General features: G+C 26.7%; 1 protein-coding gene across 4 annotated transcripts in view; it reads left to right on the forward strand.

Annotated features, from left to right (window-relative positions):
* The window catches only part of LOC102615128 (phosphoribosylaminoimidazole carboxylase, chloroplastic-like), a 43122-nt gene that overhangs the window by 23685 nt on the left and 5756 nt on the right, over positions 1–13681 (forward strand). For 2 of the 4 annotated variants that reach the window (XM_052440634.1, XM_052440636.1), the window contains one exon: positions 201–348. The exons of the other annotated variants lie outside the window; for them this stretch is intronic. In XM_052440634.1, the coding sequence (XP_052296594.1) occupies positions 201–263 (63 nt within the window). In that variant the 3' untranslated portion in view covers positions 264–348. Of the gene's footprint in view, positions 1–200; positions 349–13681 lie in introns of those variants that run through there. 4 annotated transcript variants of the gene reach the window in all.

Consider the following 13681-nt stretch of genomic DNA (forward strand, 5'->3'; position numbering starts at 1 on the left):
CGTAATTAGATGATACCTTTTGCGAAATTTAAGTTCTTCAAGGGGATGATACCGCGGTTATTAACGTAATTAGATGAATCAGGAACTGAATTGCAACTGAGTTTGTGTTTGTGCACAAAAACATGAACACACCCACAAACAAAATGCATAATACTATTCCAACCATCAAGCATAATAACCATTTTCAATTTCTTTTGCAGGTAAACGAAAAATGTGTTCAATTGCAGCAAGAAAACACATATTTACTGCCAAAGCACAAATAATGTAAATTAACACCTCATGGAATAGCAAAATCAATTCAAACGGCAGATTAAACAAGCCTATCAATATAAATCTTTTTTCATGCTAGTGCATCCAACAATTTAAAATACATGAAAGACTTTAAGTCGTAGTTGACTTTGCAATTCGCTAGCAAAGCAATTGACTCAATTTAAAAAACTAAACAAACTAGTTATTACAGAAAAATCCAAAAGTCGTGTAGAGAAGGGGGGGAGAACTTTATGGCAGAAAAGTCAGGAGCTCTGTGAGCATCAGAAGAAGGATGTTTTTATCCAAGTGCTTGTGATCCCATTTGAAGTTGAGCAAGAAATCCCCTGTGCATGGCATAAATGACATTCCGAATGACCTTAAATCACCACCAAACCAAAAAAATTGTACAACATAAGTGAGGAAGAGCAACAAATGCCAAAAAGCAATTTTCAATTAGAGGTGGCAAAAATACCCGCCCGGTCCGGACCCGGACATTATGGGTCGGGTATTGCCCGGCCCGGGTATGAAGTCGAGTCGGTCTTGGGCATTACTTGATAAATCCGGAATCTGGATTTTATTAAAAAAATATTATAAAATATATATTATTTTAAATATTTATATTTATTTGACTCATTTATTATACATATATAAAGTTTTAAACACTTAAAGTTTATATTTTCATGTCAAATTTTATTGAAATAAATTTAAAACTTATAAAATTACCAAAAAATAAAAAGTATAGGGAAAAGGGTAAACACACCCCCAACGTTTAGGTAAAGGGACAAAAACCTCCCTAATGTTTCAAAAAAGATATTTACACCCCAATTTATTATAATTTTACCATTATACCCTTCTAGCATATAAAAAAATTATTAAATTATCCAATTTGTCTATATATTGTTAATAAAATTATAAATATACCCTCATTGCCTCATTCCTCTATTTAAATTTTTATCAATAACCAATTTTAAAGAAAGACATCTGCACACAAAAAAAAAATGTAAATAAATTATAATTTATAAAAAATTGGTTATGAATACCATAATAAATAACATAGGAAATTGGTTATAAATGTACAAGTTTAAATGATTGACATGTGGAGAATTGTTAAATATACAAGTTTAAAGTTTAAATAAAATTGGTTATTAATAACCAATTTTATTTTTTAAATTATAATTTATTTACAATTTTTTTAGGTGTATAGATGTCTTTTTAAAAAATTGGTTATTGATAAAAATTTAAATAGAGGAATTAGGCAATGAGGGTATATTTATAATTTTTTTTATAATATCCAATTTGTCTATTTATAATTTTATTAACAATATATAGACAAATTGGATAATCTAATAATTTTTTTTATATGTCAGAAGGGTATAATGGTAAAATTAAATTAAATTGGGGTGTAAATGTTTTTTTTTTAAATATTAGGGGGGGTTTTTGTTCCTTTACTTAAACGTTGCGGGTGTGTTTGTCCTTTTTCCAAAAATATATACACATATAATATTAAAAATATAAAATTTCGGTACTCGGATTAAAACCCGACCCGGACCGGTTGCATCCGGACAGGGTCCGATCATTGCAATACCCGGACCCGGCCCGGGGTTTTGCCATCCCAATCTTCAATAGAATCACCATCTAACTGACTGATCAACGAACTAATTTGCAAGTGGGCATGCCAACAACATGGATAAGTGCCATCAAAAATCAAATTAACAAAACGGGATTCCTCTAAAACAAGCAAAATTGAAAAGGCTATTGTAAAATTTGCAAAAGAACAAATTTGTAAAATTACCAAATTGATTTGACCCATCAAAAACTGCACTGACAACATTTTCGTTAATCGAACTCATCGAGGTCATGTAGTTGCAAAACAAGTTGTTCTTGAGGTCAACTGAACTCATCGACTTACTGATCTGAAATGAGATGCATACTGTTTGGAATCTAGTATTGCACCTCGGATTACGATGAATGGTTGGACGACCTACGTGCTAGCAGATTTGGGTTCGGATTTGGTGGATTTCGACTTTGCATGTTTGGAGAATTGAGAGAGAGAGATTCGACATTATAGAATGACGAATAGGTACTGTTTTAATTTTTCATTTTGTCTTTCTCGTCATAGATTTCTATGGTGCCATTGAGATTTGAGAGCGAGCCTTTTTTACCGCTTTCACTTAAAAAAGAAAATGAATATTATATGGAAACGATGTAGTTTTAATAAATTTTACAATTTTTTATTGTTGTTTATATCTTAATTATATAACATTATTTTTTTAAATAAGTTAAAGATAAAATTGATATGTATGTATGTATGCTTTTGGGTTCGGATTTATCATTTTTAGTTAAATTTTAAATTTATGATTTTATACCCAATTTCTCATTCGGTAAAGGAACATGGTCGATTTTTATAAACTAATTTAAAGAAAAATGATAGATTTATGATTTTATTAATATATTAATATATATTATAATTAATAATAATAATAATTTTTGAATAAATAATCACTGTAATTAAAATATAATTATTAATAATAATTATTTTTGAATAAATAATCACTGAAATTAAAATATAAAATAATAATTATGATAATAATTTATTAAGTACTTTTTAGTAATTTGTTAAAATCTAATTCATTTCGAAGCCAATTCCAAGATAAAATAAACACATCAATGAGATTCCAATCTATTCCGATTTCGATTCTTGTAAGTTAAGTAAACAACTTATTCTAATTCTCATTCCCCATTCCGATTAGTGACAAATAAATGCAGCATTATATATATATATATATATATATATAATAATAATAATAATAATAATAAGAATAATACTTAACTTATAATAATAATAATAATAAATTAATTTATAGAAGAGTTTATATGATAAATAAAATTAAAAATCAAGATGCAAACATATATACATGCAAGGAAGACTCGTCTCAACTTTTAGTTTAATTGACTTGACCTGAATTTTCTGGCCTTTGACTCGAATTTAATGGTTAGGCTCGGGCCTAAATATTAGAGCCCAATTAAATTCATATCAGGGTTCGGGACCTATATGCCCGACCCGACCTGATCCTAAAACTTAAAAAAATTGTTATATATATATATATTATGGTTACGACCTTGAGTAATTTTTTTTTTATATTACTTCAAACAATTTCTAAAACTTTTATATTGTAATGTATATGGGGAGGCTACGTCCAATTTTTAAATTTTAAATTAACTAAAAATTAAAAAAATTTAAAAGAAAGTGTGATCAGGCCTAGGCTTTCAAATAATTGGGCATTTTTAGGCTTGAAAATTTTATTTTAGTTATAGAGTCAAGCTCGGAAATGGCTAAGCGCGGGCCCGACTCAACCCACTTCCATCCTTGCGAATATACTATTGATCCGTTACGAGCTCATTAGTTAAATTCATAATCACTGTAGATGTGTTACTATGGCTAAGCATGGGCCCGACTCAACCCATTGCCATCCTTGTGAATATACTATTGATCCATTGTGAGCTCATTAGTTAAATTCATAATCACTGTAAATGTATTACTATAATTCAAATCTCATACAATCTAAAATTGTAAATACACAAAAAGGTTTTCAAAGACTTCCAAAAGAATGCCAATAGTCTAACTCTCTAATTTATTTCGCATAGGATATGGGTCGGGTCAACTAAGCTAAACTAATGTTGAAAAAAAGAAGCGAATTACTATTGGAGTGGTCAATTGGTCTTCAAAATTGTAAGAATTACAAAACTTTAAAAAATGACATAAAACTCATAAATTAATATTAACTATAAATTAAACAAACAAACTGTAATCCACACATAGGATAACTTGACATAAAATTAAGTAAATTAATATTGGAGTTGAAAATTAGTCTCAGAATTAGAAGAAATACAAAAACTTAAACAAAACAACATAAAGCTTGTAAATTCACATTAAGCATGAAATGAAACTAAAAAATTATAAATCATACATAGGACTAGAAGCATGACATAAAACTCGTAAATTGACATTAAGTGTGAAGTAAAACAAAAAAATATGTAAACCACACATAAAACTAGTAAATTGATGGAAAATAGAGTAAATTAATGTTGGAGTTGTAAATTGCAAGAAGAACTTGTAAACAAAACAAAAACTTAGACAAATGACATAAAAATTAGTGTGAAATGAAACAAAAAATTTGTAAACGATACATAAAACTAGTAAATTGATGGAAAAAAAGGTAAATTAATGTTGGAGTTGTAAATTACAAGAAGAACTTATAAACAAAACAAAAACTTAGAAAAATGAAATAAAACTTGTAAATTGACATTAATTGTGAAATAAAATAAAAAATTTGTAAACCACACATAAAACTAGTAAATTGACGGAAAATTGGGTAAATTAATGTTGGAGTTATAAATTTCAAGAAGAACTTATAAACAAAACAAAAACTTAAAAAAATGATATAGAACTTGTAAATTGACATTAACTGTGAAATAAAATAAAAAATTTATAAACCACATATAAAACTAGTAAATTGATGAAAAAAATGGGTAAATTAATGTTGGAGTTGTAAATTGCAAGAAAAAACTTGTAAACAGAACAAAAACTTATAAAAATAACATAGAACTTGCAAATTGACATTAAGTTGAAATGAAACAAAAAATGTGTAAATCACACATAAAACTAGTAAATTGATGGAAAAATTGATAAATTAATGATGAAGTTGTAAATAAAAAAAAGTGTAAACAAAACAAAAATTTAGAAAAATGACATAAAACTTGTAAATTGACAATAAGTATGAAATGAAACAAAATATTTGTAAATCACACATAAAACTAGTAAATTGATGGCAAAATTGGTAAATTAATATTGGAGTTGTAAATTACAAGAAAAACTTGTAAACAGAATAAAAACTAAGAAAAATGACATAGAACATGTAAATTGACAATAAGTGTGAACTGAAATAAAAAATGTATAAATCACACATAAAACTAGTAAATTAATGGAAAAATGGGTAAATTAATGATGGAGTTATAAATTAAAAAAAAAAAGTGTAAACAAAAAAAAAACTTAGAAAATTGAGTAAAACTTGTAAATTGACATTTGTTAGCCTAAAAGGTTACACATAATATAATTTTGATGATAACAAACACGTGTCTTAAGTGATTTAATAAATATTGTAATTCACATTTTCACTAGTTTTTTAAGGATAATATTTATGCAAGTGAATAAAGTGAAATCAAGTTGAAGACACTCAACGGACAACAGGGAAATCAAAAATAAAGTTTAGAGCTCAGCGGATAAATTATTGCGATAAATTCTTGTAAAGCTAGTATGATTTAATTGATGTATGATTTAGCATTTGAGAAACTCAAGAGATTAATTTAAATAATTATTTTTCATAAACTAAAAGGTTTTATATTTATAAGATAGAGTATTTTGTGGATTTGAGTGATTTAGAATTAAATTAAAAGTTTTGCAATCTTTGAATTTAATAAGTATTATTTTGAATTCCGGAGTTGGACCTTTTTGCAAACATTTGAAATATTTTAGGCCATACAATAATTTATTAAAGTTTGAGCACCCGATGTAATCCAAACATTTGAAATCCAAAATTGGAGAGAGAGTGAGGCTAACCGCTTGAGGCTGGCGGTTTACCGCTTGAGGAAAATCTCATATTTTCAAATTTTGGACTAAAGTGAAAGATTTTGAGAACTTTGAAAAATATGGGTATTATGCAAAATTTTGAAAAGGACTTCTTTGAAAAATACTATTATATTTGGGGCCATATCATAATTTTATAAAGTCTTGGGAATGACAAGTATTATTTGGAAATTCTAAAATTGGACTTGTTTGCAAAGTTTTATAACATTTTAGGCCATAGTGTAATTACAAAAAGTTTTAGGCAGAAATGTAATTTGGTGAATAGTACTGTAGCAAAATTCAAATGTAACGGTAATATCACTGTGATGAGCGGCTAGGCGGATAAATCAAGCGGCTAACCACTTAGTTGCGGGAATTTGCCTATAACGGTTAGTTTTTGAGTTTTAACTATAAAAACTCAGCTCTAACTTCATTTTAGAGACTAATGCAAGCATAAACAAGATCATATAACATATATTGATCTTCCAAATCGCAAAATCATCATAGATTGAATCATTTTTGTGCTATTATTTGCATATCCACTCTTAAAGAGAGTTTTTGTTATAATTTTTATTTTTTTATCAAATTGTGAGTGTATAAGTGTGAAAAACACTTGTGTAAAGAGATTGTGAGATAATCTATTTGTTGTAAAGGTTCATTGATACCTTAGAAGTCAATTGTAAGAATTTGAAGCCTTGACAGGTTTGGATAGTGAAATTAAGTGTGAAATAAAACAAAATATTTGTAAACCACACATAAAACTAGTAAATTGATGGAAAAAATAGTAAATTAATGTTGGAGTTGTAAATTACAAGAAAAACTCATAAACAGAACAAAAACTTAGAAAAATGACATAGAACTTGTAAATTAAAATTAAGTATGAAATGAAACAAAAAATGGGTAAATCATACATAAAACTAGTAAATTAATGGAGTTGTAAATTGCATGAAGAACTAGTAAACAAAACAAAAACTTGTAACTGTTGCATAAAACTTATAAATCAACATTAATTTGTAATTGTTGAAAAAAACTTGTAAATCACACATAAGATTAGTAAATGTAACTTAGAACTTGAATAAAAAAGAGTAATTACCTGCTACTTAGGTAACAAGTTACCTATTTATTTAGAATTAATGATAGAGATTTTTTATTCAAATCTAACCGTCCACGTTGATGCCGTAAATTTAGTTACGACATTATAGAATGACCCTTTTTACTCAATAGTGTTTTATTGAGGTTTTACTGTATTACTCTGGTTACAATTATATTCATTATCTCTAAAATGAAAAAGAAAATGCTTTGGATATGAATTTCAAAAGCTTACGACCAACATACCATAAATATCTAAATCTTTGCAATAAAAAATGATGAATTTTCTCTCGTAATTATCCTTACAATAAATGATGAATTTTATTGAAAGGCAGCTCTAAACTTGAAACCCAGAATTTCAATTCCTCCAATTGCATAAAACCTAAAAGAGCTTGTAGATTTTCCTGGAATTAAATTTCAAATAGATGTCTGATATTGATATAAAGAAATTGATATTGATGATTTTAATTTTTCCATTTATTTCATTGTGCAATATAGGAGACAAACAAGAAAATAGGAGTAAAAGAAGAAACAAAGATTAAACACTAGGATAAAGGAAAGTATTACTGTATTCAGTAATTCAAATCCTCTAATCTTCATCGTTCATTCCTTTTTAATATAATGGTAAAAAATATATGCCTATAATTATGTCTATAATTGTGTCTTTTAAACATGTCCCTATATGTGCATATATATAGTCATACTCAATCATACTCAACTTTTCATTTATATATATAGTTCTCGTAGAAAACTTATAGCCAAAACTATACCGATTCCCTTGCGTGTGCTGACAGATGATGTCATTGGACTTCCAAATTGTTTAGGTTTTCGGGTTGATTTGGTCAGTTCTAAACTTCTTATTCCACTTTTACCAAACAGTACTTTATAAAAGTTATAGTAATCGAATTACAATTACATTCATTTATATTCATTATCTCTCGGGGCGGAGCTATGTGTGGGCTGCTGCCCGTCCATAATTTTGATAAAATTACAAATATACTGTTGTGCCAAATTTACAAAATTGTCATTACTTTATTTACAACTTTATTATTCTATTAATTTACAATTTTACCATTCGCATAAATAAATTAGAAAGTTAGCATTTACTTTATTCTTCCGGAGCGTGCTTTCTTTGTTTCTTGTCTTCTTTGTGCTGACTTACTCTGCTTCTTCTTCAGTTATTCGTCTTCTCTTGGTAAGCATATATAACAAATTTATTTTTATTTAATTATTTACAATTTATTTATTAATTGTAAGGTAGTAGAATCTAAAAATCATATTCTTTAGTTAGTTCTTGTTCTAATTTTTTTTTGTAAGATTAAATTAGTGTTAGGCCAAATCATTGAATTCTAACAATCAAATTGATAGATCATAAATTAGAGATAGTTATTTCCGTGAAAGATTGAAAGAGAAGAAATGCAAGAGTTGAACCAAATGACCTGATTTAGTGGGTTTTCCCAGTTTATATCCATAATGCATTGCTGTTGCTGGCTTGCAACTATGGCATTTAAAAACATTCTTTGAGAAAAAGAAGGTTATTTAAGAAAACCTTTGATTAAATTAAGTAATTTTTAATTTAGAGCTCTTGTAAAATATTCTTTATTTTAGTTTACTTCTTTATTTTTCTAGTGTTAATTAATGTCAAATAATCAACTATCAAAGCCTATAAAAACTCTTTTTGTATTTTTTAAGAAAAAATGTCCTGGTCAATTATCAAGTGAGAATTTGTAGACACTATCGATTCAAATTCGATAATAGATTAATCTAATTCTTGAAAGTATCGCAAGACACAACTTAAATAGTATTTAATTGTAATAGAATTTTTTCTTGAATTTGATGTATTTTCTTATGTATTAATGAAATTTTCATTAAGATTTATATTTTTAATTACGATAATATTTGGACTAGAAAAAAAATTTAGCCCACCTAAAAAGTTTTTTTCTGGCGCTGCCTCTGTTTATCTCTAAAATGAAAAAGAAAATATATGAACTTCAAAAGCCGATTGAAGATGCTTACAACCAATATACCATAAATATCTAGATCCTTCCAATAAAAAATTATGAATTTTTCTCTCGTAATTATCCCTCCAAAACGGACAATCATTTGAATTTGATCATAACATGGTGAACATCCAAATATATTAATAATGAATAATCTTTTTACCGATCAAAATTCTTACTTTGTGAAATTGCCAACGACATGCATCCGAAGGACAATAATTTAATCTTTTTTATTATTTATATACTTTTTTTTTCTTTTTCCTCATAGGTTTGTGCTGTGGCCCCTACTATCGTTTGCTTTAGTTGATAAATTTTGTTCATTACATTCTTTTTTTAGTTTATTTTCATATTCTTACTTTAAAAATGAAATTTTCTACTTTGAAGCTTGTAAAATGAAATTCGAAGGCATTAGGAATCTTACATAAAAAATAGAACAAAAGTGATTTTCTTTTTTGTAACCAATTAAACAAAATCATCCCAAAAAATTCAGCAACCAATTGAAAATAAATAAATAAATAAATAACAAAAATAAGAATACTACTAATAATAGTGACGATTGCATTTGATTCATTAAAAATGGAGCACATTTTACATAGTATAATTAAACTGGCGTTGGCCTTATTTTAGGTTATGCTCATTAATGAAAATACTACTTGGATTTGTGACATTTTAAGCTAAATATATTCGATTTTATATTTTAAGTAAATTTCAAAAAAATAATGAAATGTCTTCACCCCACCACTCATAAAACTTTGCCCCCACCCAGGAATACGTTTCCACATGCCTCCAATTGCCTCTTTTTTTTAAAAAAAAAAATTTCTCCCCATTTGTGTGTTATGAGATATTAGAATAAATTAAAAATTTTAATACTATTTAAAATGTTATGCACCTTCGAGTTCATGTGATACAAAATCATAATGCTAAACCATATAAGATTTTTAAAAAAGAGGGCTATTCAAAATATATATTTAAAATTAGGGTTAATGTCACCTGGGTGACACATTTTTCGATAAATATAAAAAATTGATAAAATTTTCTAAAATAAGCAGTGAGATGACAAACCATTTACTTTTTTATTAATTTTAACGGAATTGATTGACTTTTGATAAAATTCATTTCTGCCACAGTGACTTTCTTTTAATATGAGGATGATGTCTTTGGTTGCTTATTTATTTACAAGTATATCCCATACAAAAAAAAATATGAGAACAAAATTCAACTCATACAAAAATAATAATTGAAATAAATTTAACAATATATACATTTTAAAATAATTTCCATATTTAAAAAATATTTTAATACTTTACAATCTTATATGTTAAGATAAGTTTTATAAAAAATAGAAACATAATACCAAATACATATATAACAAAATTTAAATTATTTTCATTATTATATAAAATATTTTAATATTATTAATACATGAGAAATTATTTTAATATTTTTAAAAACTATTGAAATTATTTTAAAATGTATATATTGTTAAATATATTTTAATATTATTATTTTGGTATAAGCTGAATTTTGTTCTCATTTTTTTAATTTTTGGTATGGGATATACTTTTAAATAAATAAGCAACCAAGGACATCATCGTAATATTAAAAGAAAGTCATATGGACAGAAATGTAATTTCATCAAAAGGCAACCAATTCCGTTAAAATTATTGAAAAAGTTAACGGTTTGGCATCTCACTACCTAGTTTTGAAAAAATTATCACATTTTTTTATATTTGTCACCAAGTGACATTAACCCTTAAAATTACAATGTTAGGTTTGGTTAATTTACTTATACATCTTTAACAAAAATTAAGTTATTTTTTAGTGGGTCATAGACTTATACTGAAAATTTAGATGTTTGTCATTCTAACTAATCATCAAAGGAAATAGTTCCCCTATTTTGTAATAAGCACCAAAACAAGTAATAAAATTTATTATGAATATTGTCTAATGGGTAAAATTGATGTTGACAATGGAAAAATAATTTATACTTAAGATTTCTATCAAACTATGGTTGTGTCTAACACGACTCAAAAGTGTATTACTCCTAAGTATAAGAGTGTTTAGTTATAATATAACCCGGTGAGTCTGGGGTCGAACCACAAGGAATTGAAAATCTAGTTGTCAATTTGTTAAACAAAAAAATTTAATTGCGAGAAAAGAAATAATTTGAAATCGATTTAAAAATAAGCTAAGGTTGCGGGATCCACTCTCAGTATTCAAACTATAATTTTAATACTTTCTCATTTTGATATTTTGTCTCACTTTTACCAATTAATTATTATATCATTTAATTCTCAACTAACTATGTGTGTGAATAAGCATGGAATCAAGTACCTAATGTGCCACACTATATTAATGTGTCGACATTATGTCAAAATACCATACAGATCCAAAGAAATTTATAAATTAACATGACATAAAAATAACCAGAAAAGAATAAAATAAACTTAAAATTCACTTGAGAAAGAAATTAATTTTATGATTTAAAACTTTGAGCTTCACCCTTCACCTCAGCTTAGTAAAATTAGCCACTCATATTGAAAGAAAACAAAACAATCTTTTTATTATTTGACAAACTTCTGGAATATATTACAAGAAAACTAATACATAAGAAAACAAGAAAAGAAAGAAATCCTCAGCTTAACTCTCTTTCTCGGCTTTCGAATACTCAACTCTACTTCTTTTGGCTCTCCTTTCGAATTATGAATGCCTGCATCTCCTTGCCTTTAGGCAAGGAATGCATCATTTCTTTTTTTTATTTTATTTTATTTTATATTATATATATGTTAATTGAAATGTGTCATGGTCAAGAGGTCTAATGGCCTCCCGACCATCACCACATGATAGTCCACTTATTTTATTTATTTATTTATTTATTTATTACATCTTCTTAATAATACTTTCCAAATGGCTCCGCAAATCTTCTTTGTTACCGCTTTTAGTTCCAACTCCTCTTCATTCTTGAAAAATATCTAAAATATAAAATTAAAATAAAATTAACTTATTACAAATATTTTAACATAAAAATATTTGGGGAGTATTAAAATAATTTATAAATAATAAGCACATTAATCAACACAATAAGTGAAAAACTAATAATTTTATCCTTATAAATGTACACTTTTTAGTATCAATCACACCCCCCAACCAACTTATTACTAGGCCCTAGCAATTTTAGCGATAAAAATTTAGCAAAATTTCAAAACCAAATTGATTTTTTTAAAAAAATTGTGTTTACTTCTTTCATCGGATCAATGACAACAATCAAATAAAAGTATAAGCATTATCCTCAGCCTAAAGAAAATCACACCTGTACAAAACAATTAAGAAAAATCATGTAAATTGATCAATTATCAGAGCTACATTAATTAAGCCACTTTTAAGAATGACACATCAAACCCCAAAACCTCGCGATTAAAAGTGACTCTCTTAAAAGAAAATATACCCCAAATTAAATTGTCACTCTAAAAAAAAGGTAGATTTGAGAGACTAATAAAACAATATCACATGCTCTCACCAAGATGAAAGAATAACACCCACAACTTAGAAATAAAATGATCTCAACTTAGGGAAATTATTAGCCAAACTAATTTTTATTTTTATGCATTACCACATCTTTTAGTCAATATCACCAGCTTTTACTTCAAATTATAGTTCCCTAAAATTGAGAAAGACTTTCATAAGGACGCAACATAAGCTAGGGTTATGGCTAAGAAAAAAGGGTAATAGCAAAAACAAAAATATATGTTTGAAAAATAAGGGATTTTATGGAGATTACAAGGTGCTTTTTTTTTTTGCTTGGAATTTTTTTCCTCTTTTTTTCATTTTATTTATTTATTTATATATATACATATCTTTTTTCTTTTTTTTTTTCATAACACCATCATCAGGAATACATAATCATCCCTATTTTCAAACATAATTAGGTGGTGAAAAACAAACAACATAAGGTGATACTCCACATTGGAGCGAGACAAGATGATAGGTTATCAAAGAAAAAAAACTTTAAAGGTTCAAATGGGTTAACTATGGATACTTTATAATATGGTTGGTTAGAAAGGCTCAAGCGGATCAAAGATGACCTTCTGTTATCTTTTAAGACTCTAAATAATCTTTCATATTTTCTTTTATTCATTTTATGTTTATCTTTTACAAACCACTATTCATAAAAATATTATCTTTTATTCATTTTCGGTGTGATTCACTATTACATTATTTAAATATAGGCAAACAAAATTACTTCCAAGGATAATAGGGTAAAAAATTCAATTGGACTTTTCATAACATGTACATTCCTCCAAATAGCTTAATCAATTTCACTCATCAAATTTCTCAATTTATGTTTCAACATGCAAAGGGAAAAACATAATGTAACATAACTCAAGGCCAAAGATAATACAAATATCAAAATTTAAAAATGATCATGTTATCCAATGTTAAAATATCACACCGAAAAAAGAAAACTCTTTTTTTTTTGTTTTTTTCTTAGTTAAAGAAAACACTAAAAAATTGGGATTGCTTGCAGAGACTTAATGGAGATAATTAAGAGAAAAAGAGAAAAAGAAAGAAAGAAGAAAAGTTAGAAAACAACAATTTTTTTTAAAACACAATACACTTCATTCTATATTCTGTCATCTTCGACTCAAATTTTTATCCAAAGTTAGTCTTTACAACAAAAATTAGTAAAAACATCACCATGATTGAGACATTCCATAATTGT

Source organism: Citrus sinensis, chromosome 5 (genome assembly GCF_022201045.2).
Source record: "Citrus sinensis cultivar Valencia sweet orange chromosome 5, DVS_A1.0, whole genome shotgun sequence".
Classification (NCBI taxonomy): Eukaryota; Viridiplantae; Streptophyta; class Magnoliopsida; order Sapindales; family Rutaceae; genus Citrus; species Citrus sinensis.